Genomic DNA, 23,329 nt, shown 5'->3' with positions numbered 1-23,329 from the left:
GACAGTAGATTACCGATTTAACTGTTCATATAATTTCATTTGTCTATTTCACAACATGTTCTTCTTACCGAGTCACTTTCTCAGTTCGATACTTAAAAGCAATGTCATTATTTAGCATTGACAGAATTTCTAACTGTGATATAGATATGTCTTTGTCACAGACAAAACTCAATGTCTGTTTTATTGACACCTATGTGTCTGCCTGCCTGTCTGCTAATGACAATATGCAATACACAACTTCGATCATTGACCACCTGCAATTTGAACTTAACACCTATCAGGCTATACACCATAAACAAAAGGCATTGATGATTGATTTATGGCTTGTGCCCCCCTGAGTTCGGTCTCTGTCACATTATGTAATTACACAGACAGGCAGGCGTGATACTTGTACACATGACATGTTATGATGTCTGTTGATTGCAAAATGTTATACACAAAAAATGAGCATGTACTTACAAAACCCAACACACACACGAGCCGTGAGGGTATCGGCAAATGAACCAGCCAATGAAAGTTCTCGTTACACTTGAGTGCACATCCACCCGCTCTGACTTGGTTCGGTATCCCGGTCCTTCGTTTCGAGGGAAGTAAACCCAAGTACAAAATATTGCACTTTTGATTTGCGATTGTACGCTTATAATTTTGTTTATATGTTTTTTCATAATCAGCAATGTATATTATATGTCATGAATAAGTGATAATTGTGTTTTCATTATGTTTGATTTTTTGGTTGCATGTGACCTTTAAGTTTTGTCTTTCAAGGCTTGATTGTAAAAATGTTTTTAAAACATTGAAGTGTGTTAATCCAATATTAGGGGGGTGAAAAATGTTCAGACCCAAACTTCACACAAGCATGCCCACAATTCATTCACTGCCCAAGTAATAAGGGAAGAGTGAGTGAGTGGGTGAATTTAGTTTTACGCCGCACTCAGCAATATTCCAGCGGTCTGTAAATAATCAAGTCTGAACCAGACAGTCCAGTGATGTGTCAACCAAGCCAGCGAGCCTGACCACCCGATACCCATACGATCGCCTCTTAGGACAACCATGCGTTCATTCTAACCCGGACCTTCACGGGTATAATAGAGGAAGGGAGACAACTCGGTTGATATAAAGGTGTCAAATGAACTCGTCATGCATCTGTTTAACATTATGTGCAAGGGGCATTGACGTAATGGAATCCACTATCAAGGAAAACACTTGATTTATTTTTACGACTATGTTAATCTGTGCTGTCATGACATTTTAACCAAGTCGTGAAAAAATCAAATGTTCATTAACTTCTTTCGAGTAGTTTAAACTTCACATAAACAACATAACCACAAATGTGCAAAATTCTCTTTATTAAGCGAAAAGTCAAGCATTTTTATTTTGGGTATAATTTTTTAAAATAAAAATTCTTTACATGTCAAAGTCAATTAATGAGTCTACAATATGACATTCAAATTAGGATACAAATAGGCTAAAACACATCCTTCTCAGTGTACTATACAAACATGGGTGTATGGATGAACACTGGTTGATGGTATTACAGTGGAATACCTGAAATGATCACATCTTCAGTCATGTGTTTGGATTACTGGGATACAGCTTGTATTGTATCATAATGTGGTGGATTTCTACTGGCTTCACATACAAAACACATCAGAGGACTGACGACATAAAACAAGTATTTTGTATTTACTTTTGGTTATGGTCACACAAGGAAGACAAAACAGCTTGATTTTTATCTGAAAAACTGTTCATACAAATATGCCATCATTATTCACTTTGGTGAGGTAATCTATATATTTGCCATGTTAGGGACCAGTGATTATGCTTGAGGTTAGAAGAGATGTTTAGCTTGACCACACTGACATCAAACAATGTTTGCTTTTTGTGAATCAAGAAGTTTAATCTAAATTAATTGTTTATCTGCAAGTTAAAAAATGTTTTACAATGATGAAACTGCTTCCATTTAACATGTGTTTTATATTACTGAATGAGAGATTGATTTAGTCTCATTATCACCGACATGACCAGTAGAGACAACAGGATTATATGCAGGATAATTAGCTGATAAGACTGTACAACTACAAAACAAACTATTCTGGTGGCTTTCTGCAACATGACAAACATGTAAATATCACGTGAGGATAGAGCTTCTACAGTTATTAGACCATCTTTGTAGTCTAGTGGACAGAGCTTATGTCCACAGGGTGTAAAGGTTGGTCAGTCCCCAGCCACAGCATATGGAAACTTGGTACTTGTTGTTTCCCTGCCTGGTGATTGGCATTTAGGTGGTGAAACAACAACTGGTCAGCTCAGAGTCTGCATGCTGTGTCTGAGTGGGGTATCCGTGTGAAAGTGCAGCATGATTTCAAACTGGGCTATAAAACTGATATGTCTGCACACATGCATGTATATTGCTAGATATGTGCAACAATCTTGAATGGTACATTTAATCTCCCTTCCCCTTCCCTACTTTTCATGTCAGTGTGTGAGAAACACAAACCATATTATTATTCCTGGCTATCCTGACTGCTAGGACCAGGTGGTCATGTTCTGTAGCTGCATGTTGACATGCCCTGACCACGTGGTGTAGCTGAGATATTTTGTTGACAGAGGCACATAACAACATTTACTCATTTATTCTAATTTTTCGAGTGAGTGAGTGAGTGTGTGAGTGAGTTGGGTATTCCACTGCTTTAAGCTCTATTCCTGGAATAACACTGAAAGGACACCAGATATAGGATTCATACATTATATCCATTTAAGGAATCAAACCTAGACCTTCGGCATGTCGAACCGACACTTTAATCTCTAGGCTCATCGGTGTATTCTCTGAGCACAGCACAATTCCCATGCTAATGAGGTGCACCAAACTGCAAACGCCTTTGTCCGACATCACTTTGGCTCACCTCCCACTCACTAGTTAAAACTTAATACTGATAACCCTTTAACTCACTTTTTTAACAGTTTCTGTGACCCGTGAAGATCCGGGGTAGAATAGGTCTTCAGCAACCCATGCTTGCCACAAAAGGCCACTATGCTACGAAGAGGCGACTAATGGGATCGGGTGGTCAGGCTTGCTGACTTGGTTGGCACATGTCATCGGTTCCCAATTGCGCAGATCGATGCTCATGTTGCTGATCACTGGATTGTCTGGTCCAGACTCGATTATTTACAGACCGCCGCCATATAGCTGGAATATTGCTGAGTGCAGCGTAAAAATTAAACACACTCACTCACTAACATATTCTTTGCAAATAATCAACAGGTAACTAGAAAAAAAAACAGCATTGCAAACTTACTTGATGCCTAGTGACACTGAAATCATGCTTAATACATATTGCCCATACTTCAACCAGGTTATGCAAAACAAATCACAGAGTTATCTCCCCATAAATATCAATTATTACATCTGAAACATACAACACGTATCAACATGTACATTACCAAAAGGTTTCATTAAAATCTAAGCATGATAACAGGTATGATTTCATAACAAAATAAATTCTATTCACATATAAAAATGTAGTAATTTTGAAAATAATTTGTAACCAAGTAAAACTGTAAAACAATAAGTTAGTCAAGCAAGACAATCAACACAGTTCACAAATAGGCAAACATAAAAATATGTAATAAAAACGTATTTAGACTGAAAAAAAAAAAAATATACATTTAAATAACACTAAACAAATTTAAATACAATGTTTAACATGCTTACCCTGCAAAGGTGAAGAGTTTTATAAAGAAAATATTATTTTTCTCTTTTCTCAGTCACAGGAACTTGTATTGCAAAAAGAATTGGCATCAACTTATACATTGTCACTTACGGGATCTTAGCACGACATAAAAGGACTTTATTTAGTACTAAGACTGACTGACTGACTGAGTTTGGTTTTACGCCGCTTTTAGCAATATTCCAGAAACATCACAGGGGGACACCAGAAATGGGCTTCACACATTGTACCCATGTGGGGATTCGAACCAGGGTCTTCGGTGTGATGAGCCAACGCTTTAACCACTAGGCTACCCCACCGCCCCTTAGTGCTAAGACCCATCAGTGACAATATATACCTTGCTGACATTTTTTGGCATTTCAAGCCTCTGTGCTCTCAGTATAATATACATGTGGTTAAAACACTTTATCAAGTAGGTAGTGCCACAGGCCGTCATGTCTAAGACTCCATGAATTAATTAATTGTTTCATCGGCATGTGGTTTTCAAAAGACAGGAACAATTAAAAATCATCAAAAAGTCTGCAGTTCTTGTTCAAGCAGATGATTACCATAACATATGAAAAAAGGGACACTTGAAATAAGGACACTCCTATATCATTTTTGACATTTTAAACCTCCATTCATGCCTGAGAAACATTTCACCAATTTGAACAGCCTTAGGAACATGTTCTGCAACAAACAACATGTACACAAGCGCGCACACACACACCAGCACCACCAAGGGAGGTAAATCCCACCACCTTATCTGTCCATTCCTATAATGACAGTTAAAATGTCAAAGGCACAGTCATTTGGATTTAAGACAAAAATATTATGAGGTATTCATCAAGGTTGAAAATAAACAAATAAACATGAAAACTGTGATTTAAGCACATGTAACAGAATAATGTTCAAATATGTCATTCAAAGCTTCAACTAAAATTGAACTTGCAGTACATCTATCACATTTTGATAACTCATATAACTGCTTATAATTCCATACAAGTTAACACAAATAAGATATACATGTGCAAGCAGAATCACTATGTCAGCTGTGGTACATTAATTGAGCTCAGCCTGTGTCTTGTAAGCAACATGATTGGTAGTAACATTTCTAAACATGATCACCTTACCCATTATTTTCAAAATCAACTATAAATAGTATGTAAGTTATCACATTGTGGATTTCTTACTCGTAATGAAACAATAACATTTGAAACCATATTACTTCCAGTATGATGTCTCGATAGTGGTTTTCTCCATTCAAGCCGGTCCATTTGGTTCAACTTGAGGTCAACACGATAAATATAACAAGCCCTCATTGCAGAACGTACCTTAGGCCCTAAAGATCAACCACTGATTACTGGGTGTCATGGTGACCCCTAAAGTAGGTTTCCTTCTCTCAGATATGTTGTTACTTAAAAAAAAATCTATTTTACTTAATTTATACATATACTGATTTTCATGAGGCTTCCTACGTCTCCCTGAAATCCTGTTTTATGCCATGACCCCCATCAAAAGGCACTGGATGTGGACCAGTCCTATCTCCCCACCCATATCTGACCAGTCGCTGACGACCCCCACCCTGACTGTTGAGTGGTGACCCTGGTTGGTGGTGTCTACTATATACAGCCATTGTTAGCTGCAGCATCCACTCTCCTGTCTGTGTGGGGTTCGGGGCTGTTCGGGGGAGTCATCTCTGGAGGAGACGGAGGACTGTAGGGTGACATGCTCGCTAGGCTGCTGGCTCTCCGTGGGGAGGGACAAGATGTGCTCCACAAGGAAGTTCATAGATTTTTCTGAAGGAAAATTAGATGTCACTGAGTTTCTACATTTCTACAGGTGAAATGTCACAACTGCATTCACTATGTCCTATGTTCTTAAAATACTTTAATGTGTCTTCTTTAGTGGCATTTAGAAGCTGGTGTAATGAAGAAGAACAATTTTTAATGATAGACATCTTTTATTGCAATAGATGCAATGTTTTGGTGTCGATGCTAACACCATCACTTGCTTGATAATGATGTTAGCATCTACACTGAAATGTCCCATCTATTGCAGTAAAGAAGTTGTCTATCCATAAAATGTTTCCTCTTCATGTGTTAATGTGGACATAGACCCGTGAAGATCCGGGATAGAATAGGTCTTCAGCAACCCATGTGCTTGCCATAAAAGGCGACTATGCTTGTCGTAAGAGGCGACTAACTGGATCGGGTGGTCAGTTTCGCTGACTTGGTTGACACATGTCATCGGTTCCCACTTGCGCAGATCGATGCTCATGCTGTTGATCACTGGATTGTCTGGTCCAGACTCGATTATTTACAGACCGTCGCCATATAGCTGGGATATTGCAGAGTGCGGCGTAAAACTAAACTCACTCACTAATGTGGACATGTTTTTAAAAGCATTCAAAATATTTTTATTCATTTTGCAATGTCAAAGCCTTTGTGGTCTAAGGTTAAACATACATAGTCTCACTCACTAATGCATGTCACTGGTCAGTGTGAAATAACTCTCCATCAAACTCTGTACAGTTATACATCTATACCTACTTAAATGTGTAATGTGATCACGACTCACATGCTGCAGGGGAGCTCATCTTACATCCTGGTTGGTTTGTTGTTTAATGCCGCACTCAGCATTATTTCAGCTGTATGTCGGCGGTCTGTAAATAATTGAGTCTGGACCAGACAATCCAGTGATCAACAGCATGAGCATCAATCTACGCAATTGGGAACTGATGACATGTGTTAACCAAGTCAGCGAGACTGACCACCCAATCCCGTAAGTTGCCTCTTATGACAAGCATGGGTTACTGAAGATCACTTCTAACCTGGATCTTCACAGGTTGGGCAGCTCATGCTTGATATCACACATGTTAAAACAGATTCTCAAGATTATATTTCTGGACCTGGTCACAATTTCCCTAACTTTCTACATGCCCAATAAATGACATATTTAGGAAACTAATCCTATACAAACTAGAAATCAGAATTTCTTTCTATAAACCTGGGAAAATGTTATGGCAGCCTAATATATTATTTATGAATACTGTAACTGTTTACAACAACGTCAAATATGTCCATCCTTATCTTATCTATATTAATGTTATCAGCTCTGACCTACTTCTTCTAACATACTGTACCTGTGACTAACAGACCTCGTCAACCTACTGCTGTGTATCTCATATCAATACACTTTTGATCCAGATTTTGCTATCTTCTGAAACCTACCTATATTGATGTCAGACTTGGCTGATGTCTGAAACCAGCCTATATTGATGTCAGACTTGGCCGATGTCTGAAACCAGCCTATATTGATGTCAGACATTCATACTTGCCGATGTCTGAAACCTACCTATATTGATGTGATGTCGGAAACCTACCTATATTGATGTCAGACTTGATGTCTGAAACCACCTATATTGATGTCTGAAACCAGCCTATATTGATGTCAGACTTGGCTGATGTCTGAAACCTACCTATATTGATGTCAGACTTGGCTGATGTCTGAAACCTACCTATATTGATGTCAGACTTGGCTGATGTCTGAAACCTACCTATATTGATGTCAGACTTGGCGATGTCTGAAACCAGCTTACCTATTATTGATGTCAGACTTACTTGGCGATGTCTGAAACCACCTTATATTGATGTCAGACTTGGCCTGATGTCTGAAAACTTATACTTAGCGTCAGACTTGGCGATGTCTACCTATTGATGTCAGACTTGGCTGATGTGTCTGATATTGACATACTTGGCGATGTCTGAAACCTACTATATTGATGTCAGACTTACCATGTCTGGAAACCTATATTGATGTCGAACTTGGCTGATGTCTGAAACCTACCTATATTGATGTCAGACTTGGCGATGTCTGCTACCTGTATTGATGTCTGAAACCTACCTATATTGATGTCGGACTTAGCCCGCGATGTCTGAAACCAGCCTATATGTCAGACTTGGCGATGTCTGAAACCTACCTATAATGATGTATAATGATGTCAGACTTGGCCGATGTCTGAAACCAGCCTATATTGATGTCTGAAACCAGACGTCAGACTTGGCTGATGTCTGAAACCTACTATATTGATGTCAGACTTGATGTCTGAAACCAGCCTATATTGATGTCAGACTTGGCGATGTCTGAAACCTACCTATATTGATGTCAGACTTGGCTGATGTCTGAAACCTACCTATATTGATGTCAGACTTGTGTCTGAAACCTACCTATATTGATGTCAGACTTGGCTGATGTCTGAAACCTACCTATATTGATGTCAGACTTGGCTGATGTCTGAAACCTACCTATATTGATGTCAGACTTGGAAACCTACCTATATTGATCAGACTTCTGATGTCTGAAACCTACCTATATTGATGTCAGACTTGATCGATGTCTGTCAGACTTGGCCTGTCTGAAACCAGCCTATATTGATGTCAGACTTGGCCGATGTCTGAAACCTACCTATATTGATGTCAGACTTGGCTGATGTCTGAAACCTACCTATATTGATGTCAGACTTGGCTGATGTCTGAAACCTACCTATAGTGATGTCATACTTGGCTGATGTCTGAAACCTACCTATATTGATGTCAGACTTGGCTGATGTCTGAAACCTACCTATATTGATGTCATACTTGGCTGATGTCAGAACCTACCTATTGATGTCAGACTTGGCTGATGTCTGAAACCTACCTGTATATTGATGTCAGACTTGGCCTGATGTCTGAAACCTACCTGCAGTGATGTCAGACTTGACCGATGTCTGAAACCTACCTATATTGATGTCAGACTTGGCGATGTCTGAAACTTACCTATATTGATGTCAGACTTGGCTGATGTCTGAAACCAGCCTATAAAGTTGTAGTCCTTGCAGAACTTGTTGAGGATGCCTACGTCTGCATTTACATCATCGATGTCACACTGTAACAGATCAACCCCACATACACACAACAGATCACACATATAATATAATGATTCAAGTATTGTGATATAAAGTACATTATATTGCATACGTTCATCATCAATCTGTTAAGGACCTAAATTAAAGAAACCCATATTGTTTACAACTTTGTAGTTGTCTGCCATTTTGTTGGATGTTGCTATGGAAACAACACATGCGTAATAGCAGAGACCATATTATATGGTCTCTGGTAATAGATACATTAGAATCTATTAGCAAATGACTTTGCCTTTTGGGATTTATATAAAATTTCTGAATTTCAGTTGGATTTCACAGATATTACAGGCAGAACAAACAAATCACAGACATCATCGGCAGAACAAACAGATCACAGAGATCACTGGTATGACTAATAGATCACACCTTCAAATTGCCTAATGTCAACTAAGACTTTAAGACATAACACAAATCCAATACATTTCCCACAATGACATTAGGCGACACAAGAACTGACACATGTACTTATTGAATTAATAATTCCATCTCATACATATATAAAAACAAACTGAATTAAAGAAATACTTATGTATTCAAATTCTGAACATAAAATATCACATAATCAAGAACAAGACAACCTGCCATGTTGGCTGAAGGGGAGGCAGCACTAAGTGGGAGACAAGTGAAGGCCTGTGTTTGTGGCTGCCATACAGTAATGGCCAGTTGCCATGGGTAACCAGACAGCTGTCACGCCCAGCCCCATCAACTCTACATGTGACTGTACAGTGACTGAATATTTAAATAATCTATACCTCTGTTTTACTTCAAATCAGTTTTGTGTTTTCAGGCCATTTCACTGAATTTGAGAAACACTGGGAACAGTGACACATGTAAAACTGGGAACAGTGTGGCACATGTAAATCTGGAAACAGTGTGACACATGTAAATCTGGGAACAGTGTGACACATGTAAAACTGGGAACAGTGTGACACATGTAAATCTGGGAACAGTGTGACACATGTAAATCTGGGAACAGTGTGACACATGTAAAACTGGGAACAGTGTGACACATGTAAATCTGGGAACAGTGTGACACATGTAAAACTGGAAACAGTGTGACACACATGTAAATCTGGAAACAGTGTGACACATGTAAATCTGGGGAACCATGTCACACATGTAAATCTGGGAACAGTGTGACACATGTAAAAAACTGGGAACCATGTCGCACATGTAAAACTGGGAACAGTGTGACACATGTAAATCTAGGAACAGTGTGACACATGTAAAACTGGGAACAGTGTGACACATGTAAATCTGGAACAGTGTGACACATGTAAATCTGGAAACAGTGTGACACATGTAAAACTGGGAACAGTGTGACACATGTAAAACTGGGAACAGTGTGACACATGTAAAACTGGGAACAGTGTGACACATGTAAATCTGGAAACAGTGTGACACATGTAAAATTAGGAACAGTGTGACACATGTAAAACTGGGAACAGAGTGACACATGTAAAACTAGGAACAGTGTGACACATGTAAAACTAGGAACAGTGTGACACATGTAAAACTAGGAACAGTGTGACACATGTAAAAGTAGGAACAGTGTGACACATGTAAATCTGGAAACAGTGTGACACATGTAAAATCTGGAAACAGTGTGACACATGTAAAAATGGGAACAGTGTGACATATGTAAAACTGGAAACAGAGTGACACATGTCAAACTGGGAACAGTGTGACATATGTAAAACTAGGAACAGAGTGACACATGTAAAACTGGGAACAGTGTGACAGGTGTAAAAACAGGTATAATGTACAGAACAGGTGTACAACAATGTATGTCATCCCGGGGATCATAATGGTGTGTTTGATTGGCAAGTGTGTGTGATCAGAAATAGGTGCTGATCCTTATGATGATAAAAGACTCAATGAGCGGAAGAGTTATCCAAGAGGTAAGTATGGAGTCACCTGCCCTAATTATACTCAGCTTCTCCCGAGGATCAAAAGGCATGCAACACCAGGAAAATGAGAGCAGCCATAGTCGAACTCTCACCTTATTGGCCAGCAGCATGATTGGTACTGGCTGTTCATTGGCTAGCATCACTTTGGAATTTACATCATTCAGCCACTGGAAATCAAGAGAAAAAGTTACATGAAAACAAACATCCATAGAAATGTCAAGCAGAACTTCAAAAATAATTGTATAAAAGTTCCAGAGAGGCTACAATTATAGTTCACATATATTAAAAATACATGGAAAAAGAGTTGTTTAAAGACAAAGAGGGGTCTAAAGTAGAAGGAACGCTTGTACTTCTTGACTTTTTTCAGTAAATTTTTGCAAAAGAAATAATTTGCAAGGACTATCTCAGGATCAGGCGGAACACTAACTGTTAATGATGTTTGAACAGGGCATGACATATTGATTAAACATCCAACTTACTTTTAGAACTGAATCAAATGTGGCTGGTCTGAAATGAAATGTTGCAAAATCAAATATGTTTTTGAAATGATAAATCAATCAAATATGGGCAATCTAAAATGTCAAACAAAAATTAAGCATAAATGAGAATATTTGCCAGTTAAACATTGTAGAACACCCAGTCTGTCATCATTGTTATGTACAAGGACTCTGTCACAAGTAACAACTGAAACATAATTACCTTGACAAGTCAAAGCATATGATTGCTGCAATTCTGAAAATGAAATAACAAAAATTATCGATCAGAAGTGATAAATTTCTACTTTGTGTGTTATGTGGGGGGATTATTTTTATCAAACAATTAATTCATTTACACTATTTACAAACAAATGAATGATTTTGTGTATTATTCTATAAAACAAACTGTTCATTTTTTTTCAACACTGCCAGCAAACTATTCATTTCTGAACAATCAATTTATTTAAAAAAAATTCCTGTTCCATAGATCTCCAATGGATCATTCCTAATAATAATTTGACGTCTTAGACATGTTAGTAGTTTTGGTTTTTAACTGCCAGAACTGCCAGATGACTTACGCATATTTGTAGTACACTCGGGTCATGTGACCAAACCTCTCATGTCCTGCAATGTCCCTGAAACATACCAAAGGTAATCAGTAATACTTTCATTTAAAAATGTACAAACAAATACATGTAATTTTTAAAAGTAATAATAATGTATGTATGATATATAAGTTGACCAACCACAGATGTAAGTTGACCTACAACAGATGTAAGTTGACCTACCACAGTTGTAAGTTGACCTACCACAGATGTAAGTTGACCTACCACAGTTGTAAGCTGACCTACCACAGTTGTAAGTTGACCTACCACAGATGTAAGTTGACCTACCACAGTTGTAAGTTGATGTAAGTTGACCTACCACAGTTGTAAGTTGACCTACCACAGTTGTAAGTTGACCTACCACAGATGTAAGTTGACCTACCACAGATGTAAGTTGACCTACCACAGTTGTAAGTTGACCTACCACAGTTGTAAGTTGAGCTGTAAGTTGACCTACCACAGTTGTAAGTTGACCTATCACAGTTGTAAGTTGACCTACCACAGTTGTAAGTTGACCTACCACAGTTGTAAGTTGACCTACCACAGTTGTAAGTTGACCTACCACAGTTGTAAGTTGACCTACCACAGTTGTAAGTTGACCTACCACAGATGTAAGTTGACCTATCACAGTTGTAAGCTGACCTACCATAGCTGTAAGTTGACCTATCACAGTTGTAAGCTGACCTACCATAGCTGTAAGTTGACCTATCACAGTTGTAAGTTGACCTACCACAGTTGTAAGTTGACCTACCACAGTTGTAAGCTGACCTACCACAGTTGTAAGTTGACCTATCACAGTTGTAAGTTGACCTACCACAGTTGTAAGTTGACCTACCACAGTTGTAAGCTGACCTACCACAGTTGTAAGTTGACCTACCACAGTTGTAAGTTGACCTACCACAGATGTAAGTTGACCTACCACAGTTACCACAGTAAGTTGACCTACCACAGTTTGTAAGTTGACCTACCACAGTTGTAAGTTGACCTATCACAGTTGTAAGTTGACCTACCACAGTTGTTGTAAGTTGACCTACCACAGTTGTAAGTTGACCTACCACAGTTGTAAGTTGACCTACCACAGTTGTAAGTTGACCTATCACAGTTGTAAGCTGACCTACCACCATGTAAGTTGTAAGTTGACCTACCACAGTTGTAAGTTGACCTACCACAGTTGTAAGTTGACCTACCACAGTTGTTGAAAGTTGACCTACCACAGTTGTAAGTTGACCTACCACAGTTGTAAGTTGACCTACCACAGTTGTAAGTTGACCTACCACAGTTGTAAGTTGACCTACCACAGTTGTGACCTACCACAGTTTGTCAGTTGTTGACCTACCACAGTTTAAGTTGTACCACAGTTGAGTTGACCTATCACAGTTGTAAGTTGACCTACCACAGTGACCTACCACAGTTGTAAGTTGACCTACCACAGTTGTAAGCTGACCTACCACAGATGTAAGCTGACCCACCACAGCTGTAAGTTGACCTACCACAGTTGTAAGTTGACCTTGGTGTTCTTGTCCCAGTCTACTGTCTTTAGGGCAAAGTCCACCCCGATGGTCAGTTTATAGTTGGGTGAGAAATATCCTGCAAGAAATTCAATCCAGTATTGTACAATCCATCTGTCTGCAAGTACACTATCTATATCACACATCGAGGAAACTGATCAGCAGTTTGTGACTGAAGGTGGACTGGACACATATAGCTTCTGTTGCTAATTACTATCCACTCTTACATTTGTAAAAGGCAAAGGTTTGGTTGGTTGGTTTGTTGTTTAACGTCACTCAGCAATATCCCAGCCATATGGTGGCGGTCTGTAAATAATCAAGTCTGGACCAGACAATCCAGTGATTAACATACCATAAGCACCTATCTACACAACTGGGATATGATGACATTTAAGTCAGTGAGTCTGACCACCCGATTCCGTTAGTTGCCTCTTACGACAAGCATGGGTTACTGAAGACCAATTCTAACCCTCTTCATGGGTCGTAAGGGCCAAAGAATGACCAAGAGCAGATAATACCTAGAGCTGGGAAGTGGCTTAATCTGAATTTTATTGTAATCTGGCAGACAATCTGGCCAATGCTTACAGTCACTGACATACATGAATACATGTTATGAATAATTCAGTGAAGGAATAAATGATATGTCTCTGCACAAGTGACCTCAGAACTGATTAAGTGATGTTCCTGCCACTAGGGACAGCTGTAATTGTAGCGACTGACAGCATCTGCATCTTGTGTGACATCCACGACAGGCACGTACTATTGAGGACCACTGATGATGGCAGACGCCACCATTGAAGCTGTATCATGACATTTTGTACAGTTCAGCATCAAACAACAAACAATTATTATCATTAATTATTAATAATCCATTTCTGCAGAACACAACATGATTACACAATGACATTTAGAAAGTGGACTCTGAGGGTGTGGGTTTGAATCCCGGATGGGACTGAACCCAACAAAAGTACTGGAATCTGTACTTTACTAAGAAGTGTAATCCCAAATATAACATATGTTACAGAATACAACATGTCCATCTTCCTGTTGTCAGTTTTCCCATCTTATAGAAGTATACAAGGATACTGCAATTTACATGGAAATTACAACTATATAATGCAATATCTGTGTGGCGTTTTAGATGCTGTATTATCTAAGGAGACAGAACTGATAAATGGATTTAAGATTTTTTTCAGTTTTTCAATTCAGTGTTTCAGTAAAGCTGATAGCACCTGTTATCATGCGAGTAACGATCTGTCTTCACTTAGGAAAAAGTTGATGCAGTTAATTATAAAATATGATATTAAAAACTCAAACATATCGAGTTGAAACTATCGGATCCCCAAGCCCCATCCCAACTCTCCATCCACTGTTTCTCTCCTCCTGCAGGAGGGTGGATGGAGAGAGAGAGACTGTCCCCCCACTAATGACCCCTCTCAGATCATACTTTCCCCACCACTGATCACTGTCACATCAATCTTATCACACTGTCATTAACTGGGGCTACAGATCTCTCTGCCTCCTCTTTTTAAGCCGGCAGTTTAGACACAAACTGAGGCTGTCAGAAAGAATTGCTTATTACATCTTAATGCAAAAAGAATATTGAAAACTACATCAAAAACTGACAAAAATTACCTCCTGACGGAGTGCTAAAAAATTATTTGATTACAAACTTTGTATTACAGCGAAGACATTGATGAAGCTGTTGATATCCATCATTTGTCGCTGGGAGTCTATTAGCACTGAGGCCTTGATACCAATGGAGGAGCAAGGCCTGTAATGACAGGGATGACCAGCGGATTGACTGACCCCTTCCCTCCTTCTAACACTCATCTACTGACGATAGAGTGGTTCAGTCTACAGACAGCACATTACAAGCCTGTTTCACAGTCCTACACTCTAACATTTTCTCTTCCACCCAGCACTAATGCTATGGTTGTAAATGAAGCAAGTCTAGATTTTCTCATCTCATTTACTCAACTGACTGCTCAGCGCTCAATCTCTACAAACTCTTCACATCTGAAATTACCTAATATACAAGCTGGTTTAACCAAAGGTTGAAAGTCATAGCAGTATAGACCTAGCGGGTTACATCAAACCTCTATGATCTGCATCACTTCCAGCTTCAGGCTGACAGACCTTGCTATAACTGGAATAATGTAAACCTACTCATAAACACATTTCAACTGCAATGCTTCCATGTGAAACCCTGGCAGATGATAGAAGCTACAACAAACATTCAATGTCTTACAATAACTCAGTTATAAACAGATTGTAATGATGACTCAATATTACCTGTGTATCCTGACTCTACTCTAGCCTGTCAACAGACCACCCGACACCTGCCACCGACACCAGCAACCCAACACCACTTCAGGTGCCCATGGGACCACGCCCTGATGAGACTTCCCAGGTCCAGGTGAGGCAAGGCAGTGTATGACCTTACAGTTTTTGTTCAAACAAGCATGGTGCTTGTAATCTTGCCTCAGTGGTGCAACAGCTGCGATATGCTAATATACCATTGTGGCAATGGTGGACGTTAATTAGCCGTTCTGATTTACACCACTTCATCAACGTCACCCGACACTGTGGGAGTCTGGTACAGTGTTATCTTGTCGTAGCGACAGACTGCCAGGCAAATGAGCAGGACAGGTCTGTGACAGCTTGGTTCATGTTCCAATATAAACCCATCACTAACTTTATTTGAACACCCTAAGTCAACTCAATTTGTCCACACAATTCTGAGTGAGTTTAACGCTGCTTCAAATGGTAATCCAGTTCCATTACCTGGTGTCAGGCTCATGCATGAAGTTGGAAGTAATGCAGGTCATAGAGAATTGCAGCAGTTTAGACAACTCGGGATGAAGGAATCGTTGTTGGCACAGGTACTACAGATATGTACCGGAGGTGTGTTTCTGTATGCAGAAATGTACCCTAAACAATGTCCAAATACAGAAACATACCCGGTACCCTAAACTGGGGACGAGCCCATATTCCACACCCCAAAACCGAAGTCGTATGTAGTTCAACCGATTGCGAGTGGTATTGTGCATCGCGAAATATTCGTTATTGTGTATATTACAAAATCCGATGGATCTAATACAACAGTATGACAATTCTGATCAAGAAAAGGACACAATGGGGAATGGACTTGATGTAGGATATTGTTTCTGTATTCTGATCTTGACTAGGTTACATTTCTGTATACAGCGTAACTGGGCGAACGGTGCCCCCCATACAGTTCTGGGTTCACACTGAATACACAATTATGTATCTATCGATCAATAGTACATTACAAGTGCTATAGTGTAACCCATACATCGAAATAGATTTAACAAACACATGTCATGACGGTTACACCTATATCGTCATGGAAGGAACAAGTTACTCAGAGTTTTCTCATCACTGCAGTCACTTGTCATTACTAAGTAGAACTTATGAATATGGGGTTTGGGATATCGTTTCTTCCAGTGACAAACAATGGACAAAGGAATAAAAAGGTCTAATTGTCATCATTATCGCCCAAACTGCAAACTTACAAACCACATTTCTTCTAAATGTATTTCTCATGCGTCTACCTTTCCCAATGAGATCACGTAAGTTGTATCTAAGTAAACATTAAAGCTTCATGATCTCATGATACCATGTCAGGAATCACACATGTACCCACCAGATCTCATGATATCATGTCAGGAATCACACATGTACCCACCAGATCTCATGATATCATGTCAGGAATCACACATGTACCCACCAGATCTCATGATATCACATCAGGAATCACACATGTACCCACCAGATCTCATGATATCACATCAGGAATCACACATGTACCCACCAGATCTCATGATATCATGTCAGGAATCACACATGTACCCACCAGATCTCATGATATCATGTCAGGAATCACACATGTACCCACCAGATCTCATGATATCATGTCAGGAATCACACATGTACCCACCAGATCTCATGATATCACATCAGGAATCACACATGTACCCACCAGATCTCATGATATCACATCAGGAATCACACATGTACCCACCAGATCTCATGATATCATGTCAGGAATCACACATGTACCTACCACTAAAGTATCCGAAAATTTTGACCCCCATAAAACTCCTCCACCATGACCAAGGTTGATGGACATTATTTCAGCACCACCTATGACAGTTTACTTAATGACATTATGTGGTCGTATCCTGTAATGATAGAGGAGGTTCCTGACAGTGGGGAGGATAGACCAAAGTCCTGCAAGTCCTGAGCAGTCCTGGCAGTCTGGAAAGAGTGCAGGAGATGGTCACTTGTATCCATCTGTCCTGCCTTGGCATTATGACGTGGGGACGTCGATCAGCAATTTCATAATTGTTCTCATAATGTCTCAACAGTGGTTATATGATGGCAGTGGAAATGTGCAGGCCCCTGATGTTGAGACAATCCCCATGGACGATCCCAATAGCCTCATTATGTTGTGCAGTTGTGAGTCGTGGCATGATGTGCGCTTCATTAGCCGTTTAATTTTTTGAATGATCAAACATCAAACAATTAAACTTCCCAAAGTGAAAGCAGTTTTTGACATTCATTTGGTACATGCAGTTTTTTGACATTCATTTGGTACATGCAGTTTTTCAAGATGCTCAGATGTGTTGCATGTGTTCATGAATTCAATTCACTAATTACTGGGCTTGTTCCTGTTTTTTGTAGTTCCAATACATATTTGGTTTACAATGTGAACAGTTTATTTTTTGGTAGTATATTTAGTGTCCATTCCCCTTTAATTGCGCTTATTTTGCCATTTTGTTCAACCTGAAGGAATTTTCATCACATGCTCAGTGAAGGGTTGTATTGTCCTAGTGGAACACACAGCACAAAACCCCAGATATTTCAGGCAAAGAATTTAATACTCTAAAAACAACAATGAAAATTGTGGTTGCCATAGTAACTGATATTCCCAGATTGACAGAAGCAGCAGCTGTGAAGTTGCCATGTGCTTGACAAGAGACTACTGCTTACTCGGCATTGTGGATCTCAGTCAGGCAATACTGTCAACGTTGATAAGCAGGAAACAGATTCACTTTAATTAAACAACTGTATTGTTTAGCGTTTCAATGGTAGTTTTGTTATTAATATTTTGGGTACTATTTTCCATTTTTACGCAGGTTTACATGGTACAGAACACATCTGACACATCATCACTTCATCCGATGTACAAGCTCATCACATGCCATCACGTCATGTCATGTCATATCGGGTACATAAAAGCAATTCACAAAATTCTTATTTTCTGTACCAGTAGAGATGTCCGGATACACTAATAAGCCTCATATATATTATCAACAGTTTATGCAAATATATACATTATTTATCAACAAAATCCTTGAAAACCATTAGTACAGATGGCAAGTGACAAATATATTTATCATAACTGTAGGTAGTACAACTGATATATTTTGTGGTATCATAATATGTTGTAATATCTTTTTGAATGTATTTGATGTACTGAGTTGTTGTTTTGAATGAACATTTACAAAAGGCATGCTTTACCAGTAAGATAACGGCACTAACAGGGTTGTTGTTTTGAATGAACGTTTACAAAAGGCATGCTTTACCAGTAAGATAACGGCACTAACAGGGTTGTTGTTTTGAATGAACGTTTACAAAAGGCATGCTTTACCAGTAAGATAACGGCACTAACAGGGTTGTTGTTTTGAATGAACGTTTACAAAAGGCATGCTTTACCAGTAAGATAACGGCACTAACAGGGTTGTTGTTTTTATCTTTAAATGCAAGCAGAATTGTTTTAATTTGATCTAATGTTCGCTTTCAACAGCCATGATTCTAGGCCATCTAAATAACTTAATTGACAACACACTCACAAAAATTAATATATAGGTTTCTGTTTTACTATACAAAAGGATGATAACAAAGAATCTATATAAATTGGCTGTTTTATGACAGTCTGCAATCCTTCAGCTACTTTGTAGCTCTCTGTACTGCAGGACTGGAGGTTAGGAGTGGTGACAATTTAAAAAAGTATTATGAACAATCTTTTTTCTGTGATGAAGTTAACGAGTATATAATGATTTGAATGCCTGTCATGGAGCCACACAGTCATATGACAGGATCTACTGCTGATATTTGTCAGAAGCTCCAATACAGATACAGAAATACATTGTACTACAAAGAAAAATTGCAACAAAGTATTGCTATTTGTGTGGAAAAATGTCATGTTATGTGTAATGTCATTACTCCAAATGAAACATCATAAGAGCTGCATCAAATAAGTAAATAAATATACGAAGATGATGAGGGCATACTTGTAGTGGTTTTCAGCTAGTGTAAGTTTTCATTGCACAATCTGAAAACCCACAGGACATACATTGCAAGATTCTGAATCAGACAGTAGGGGATATAAATTCCATCACTAAATAATTTACTGATTGTATATCTTCAGGGAGCAAAAAACCCAACTAAAGCTTGCCAGAGAGATCACTGACTTCATATTGAACATATTCTTGAAGTCTCGAGATGCGGAACGGGATACACTGATGTTGGTTTGGTTTGTTGTTTAATGCTGCACTCAGCAATATTCCAGCTATATGGCAGTGGTCTGTAAATATTCAAATCTGGACCAGACAATCCAGTGATCAACAGCATGAACATTGATCTACACAATTGGGATACAATGACATATGTCAACCAAGTCAACGAACCTGACCACCCAATCCTGTTAGTCGTCTCTTATGACAAGCATGGGTTACTGAAGACCAATTCTAACCCGGCTCTTCACGGATCCAAGATACACAGAGGCCTGGTTGTGAAACACCATTAGCAAGTCTCCTGGAGCTGGTGTCGTCATGGTGACAATGTATCATGTCAGGTTTACACCAAGGAGGATTCTCCAGTGTTTTTTGTGTTCTTTTCCTGAAGACTTAATGTCTCAGGACTCTTTGATAAAATAGATCCCTGTAAACATATCTTTGGTAAATCAGTGACAAGGCTGTACGTGTGTTAGTGAGTGAGTATGAATGTGTCTGTGAGTGTGAATCTGTGTGAAAGTGACAATATGTCAGTATGAGAGTGTGAGACTGTGTGCATGTGAGAGACAGTGATTTAGTTGGTGAAATTGGTGAGGTGAGGTGAAATTGGGTTTAACGTCGTGCTTGAGAATATTTCGCTCATATGACGACGTGCATGCGTGTGTATGTGTATGTGCGGCTGCTTGTACTAGCCCAGACTGAAGCTGGTTTTATAGTGCTAGCCCACTGAGATACCATGCCGCAGTGAAGCATGAATACCCCACTCAGACACATTATACTGTCTCCGAGCCGACCAGTCCTTGTTGTACCCATTAATGCCGAGAGCCAGACAGGGACCAACAAGTACCATATTTTAACGTCTTTTGGTATGACGCAGTCAGGGATCGAACCCGCGACCTTCCCATCTCTGGGCGGACGCTCTAACCACTACACCACGGAGGTGGTTGGTGAAATGGGACTGGAAGAAGCAAACAATAATAAACCAAGGACAGATTTTCATGCCATCTTACCTTCAGTATACCTTCTGATGATTGATGTCTTGCCTGTGGAAATAAAATGTTGAAACAGAGTAATTGAATTGAGTTCTACTGCAAGTAATCAGCCAGTCATTTATTACAAGAGGGGGATCAGAGGTTTTTCATTTTTTTATGTAGTGAAAATAATATCAATAACACTTCCTAATGCTTGTCATAATTTTGACGACCTCTCATAGTCACCGTGCAATTTTTTCATGACACTTCCTGAAAACAAAATGTTGATCCATAGCATTGGGGCACTTTGTGAGTCCATCTAATTGTCCATTCAACTTGTAATAAAAAGTCCCACCTGTTGCATGAATAGATTGTTATTAGAAAATAGTGCCTGTGTTGTTGATATGTACTGGGTTGCTATTACAATGATTGAATGTCGAGCAATAGATAGTCAAGTGTTGTGATACATGTGTGTTGCTGTAGACAGAGGGAGACACCTGATACCGAGGTGCATACACAGGTGGTGACTGTAGGGAATAGCAAACACTAAATGCATGTAGTTGATGAGGTCATAGTAATTCAAGATCAGTTTTCAATATGTCAGCTGAGGTACAACAGCCAATTTCAACAGTTTTCAGGACAAAATAGATGAATAACATTAATTAAAAAAAACAACTTTCTAGAATACATGCTCCCGTGTTTAAGAAATTGTCATGTTCTACATTCACGTATAGTTTGTCGATTTACTGAAACCTTTTTTTCTATGGATTTTATCGATTGAACTTTCCTTCTGCTGATAAAAGTGTTCGATAACACACTCATCTCAAAGTTTTCAAAACGTTTCCACAAAAACTATTTGAATACTTTAATCTTTGATAGAGGAAATGTATTTCGACCGGCGGTTTGTATTGTTATCCCTGACATGTCGAACTCACGGGACTTGTTGTCCAGTCGAGTGTAAGTAATTGCTCGATCGGGGTGGACCTAGCTCTTGTCAGTTATTGACTGTCATGTATGAATCAAGTTGTGGAACTTCACGGCATACTTGAAGGGTTATCTTACCTACACCAAACTCTCCGATTACGAGTACTTTATACAAATGTTCTTGAACGCCACCTGAGGCTGTTGCCGACTTTTCGCCCGAATCAGCGGCTGTGGCCGCCGCCATTTTGCACGGTCATGTGCTGCTCACGTGATCCAAATAACACCAACAGACCACGCCCACTCACAGAAACATCGTATCTCCATGAACACATATGGACCTCACTTCTGTAATGTTTATTACGTGTGGACGGAAAAATAGAACATAGGATGATATATACGACTGGGAGAATTGTTTGATATTTTTTGTTTTGAGCTTCGGATTTCAGTGGACAACATTTAGGTTGGAACAGTGGGTAGATCTTATACTGTGATCAAGTTGCTGTAAACAGATACTTATTCGAACATAGTTTGTATCATGTGTGTGAATATGAATTTGAGTAGCTGTACTGACGATAACAAAAAGATATCAGGGATATCACATGAAGTATGTGCCTGGAGGAGAACACATTTCTAATCAATCTTTATATTAGAATCACCTCGTATTATACAATATATAATTTGTTGCCACACACACACACGCACACGCATACAGATGTGAAAACAAGTTTTGCAACTACCCATTAACTGTTAACCATAGCAAAGGAACTTATCTAAACCTCAGTTTCACTTGCTATCTGGATAAACTGACCATCATTAAAGGAATTTTATTAGATGGCAAAGTTAAACGCAAAAAGAACGAAAAACTCTGGATCGTATTCTGCGACCTATAATGTCCCAAACATGCTCTATGAGATTGAGGTCTGGGCCCCGTTCCTCAAAGCGATCGTAGCGCTACAACAGTCGTAAGTCTATGTTAAAGTATGGGAGTTACGATCAACTTTGCGCTACGATCGCTTTGAGGAACGGGGCCCTGGGCTCCAATGGGCAAGCTGTACTTGCCACCGCCTCCTGACGTTAGAAATCATCAACGGCGCGTACACGGTGGCCCAGCATTGTCGCCCATGAAGACTGGCCTTATGTTCAGAGGATGGTCATCTAAATGTGGGACAACAACCCGATCGATGTCAACAACCCGATCGATAGGATGTCAGTGATGTACCGTTGTCTATTCAGATATTAAATGTCAAGTTTACAGTACCGTGGAAAGCACTCCCACACCGTCACATTGTACGGCCGACCAGTCCTTGTTACTTGCTCCAATACCCGTTGTACAAATATGTCAGTATTTCCGCGGCGCCCAACAGCACAAGCTCGGCCATCAGTTAAGAACAAAAGACCAGTGGTACCATCCCCATGATGCCGACCTTGACCCCAAGCTGGACGTGTTGCTTTGTTTTCTTGGGATAACAACAGACGCATTGGCGGATCCGACGCGGGATCCGCGTGTGTTGTGTTGTGTTTGTGTGTGTGTGTGTGTGTGTGTTTCAGGGGTTCGAACACCCCACCCCCTTTTGAAAATGACTGAAGACCACATTGAAGTCAATGTTTTTGCATTGGCGGAATGTGTGCGTGCCTGCGTGCGTGCGTGCGTGTGCGTGCGTGCGTGCGTGCGTGCGTGCGTGCGTGTGTGTGTGTGTGTGTGTGTATATCCTGGATCCGC

The 23,329-nt window shown here is 39.5% G+C and overlaps 1 protein-coding gene and 1 long non-coding RNA gene across 2 annotated transcripts; both read right to left on the bottom strand.

Moving 5' to 3' along the window:
- Positions 1-1,329: 1,329 nt before the first annotated feature.
- Positions 1,330-3,091, bottom strand: LOC124279429. Its single transcript, XR_006899364.1, has 2 exons — positions 2,727-3,091; positions 1,330-2,688 (listed from the first exon to the last, which is right to left on the bottom strand). It is a non-coding gene; the product is annotated as an uncharacterized LOC124279429 (long non-coding RNA).
- Positions 3,092-3,234: 143 nt separating this feature from the next.
- On the bottom strand, positions 3,235-21,883 carry LOC124279427 (ras-related protein Rab-32B-like). Its single transcript, XM_046715256.1, has 9 exons — positions 21,748-21,883; positions 20,725-20,757; positions 13,152-13,248; positions 11,635-11,691; positions 11,280-11,312; positions 11,060-11,087; positions 10,673-10,747; positions 8,525-8,633; positions 3,235-5,506 (listed from the first exon to the last, which is right to left on the bottom strand). The coding sequence occupies exons 1-9, from the start codon at positions 21,851-21,853 to the stop codon at positions 5,346-5,348; spliced, it is 699 nt and encodes a 232-aa protein (XP_046571212.1). The 5' UTR covers positions 21,854-21,883; the 3' UTR covers positions 3,235-5,345.
- Positions 21,884-23,329: the final 1,446 nt, after the last annotated feature.

Source organism: Haliotis rubra, unplaced genomic scaffold (assembly GCF_003918875.1).
Source record: "Haliotis rubra isolate DU_JTF1 unplaced genomic scaffold, ASM391887v1 Scf25, whole genome shotgun sequence".
NCBI lineage: Eukaryota > Metazoa > Mollusca > Gastropoda > Lepetellida > Haliotidae > Haliotis > Haliotis rubra.
The sequence above is the reverse complement of the archived record's forward strand: the minus strand, read 5'-3'. Positions and strand labels throughout refer to the sequence as shown.

Excerpts from the sequence above, each read along its gene's own strand:
- LOC124279427 (XM_046715256.1), bottom strand. The coding sequence starts at position 21,853 with ATGGCGGCGGCCACAGCCGCTGATTCGGGCGAAAAGTCGGCAACAGCC. Across the intron at positions 11,692-13,151 it reads AAGGTCAACTTACAACTGTG|GGACATTGCAGGACATGAGA; the intron begins GTAGGTCAACTT and ends GGTATGTTTCAG. Across the intron at positions 11,088-11,279 it reads ATATGCTTTGACTTGTCAAG|ACCAGCCACATTTGATTCAG; the intron begins GTAATTATGTTT and ends ATTTCATTTCAG.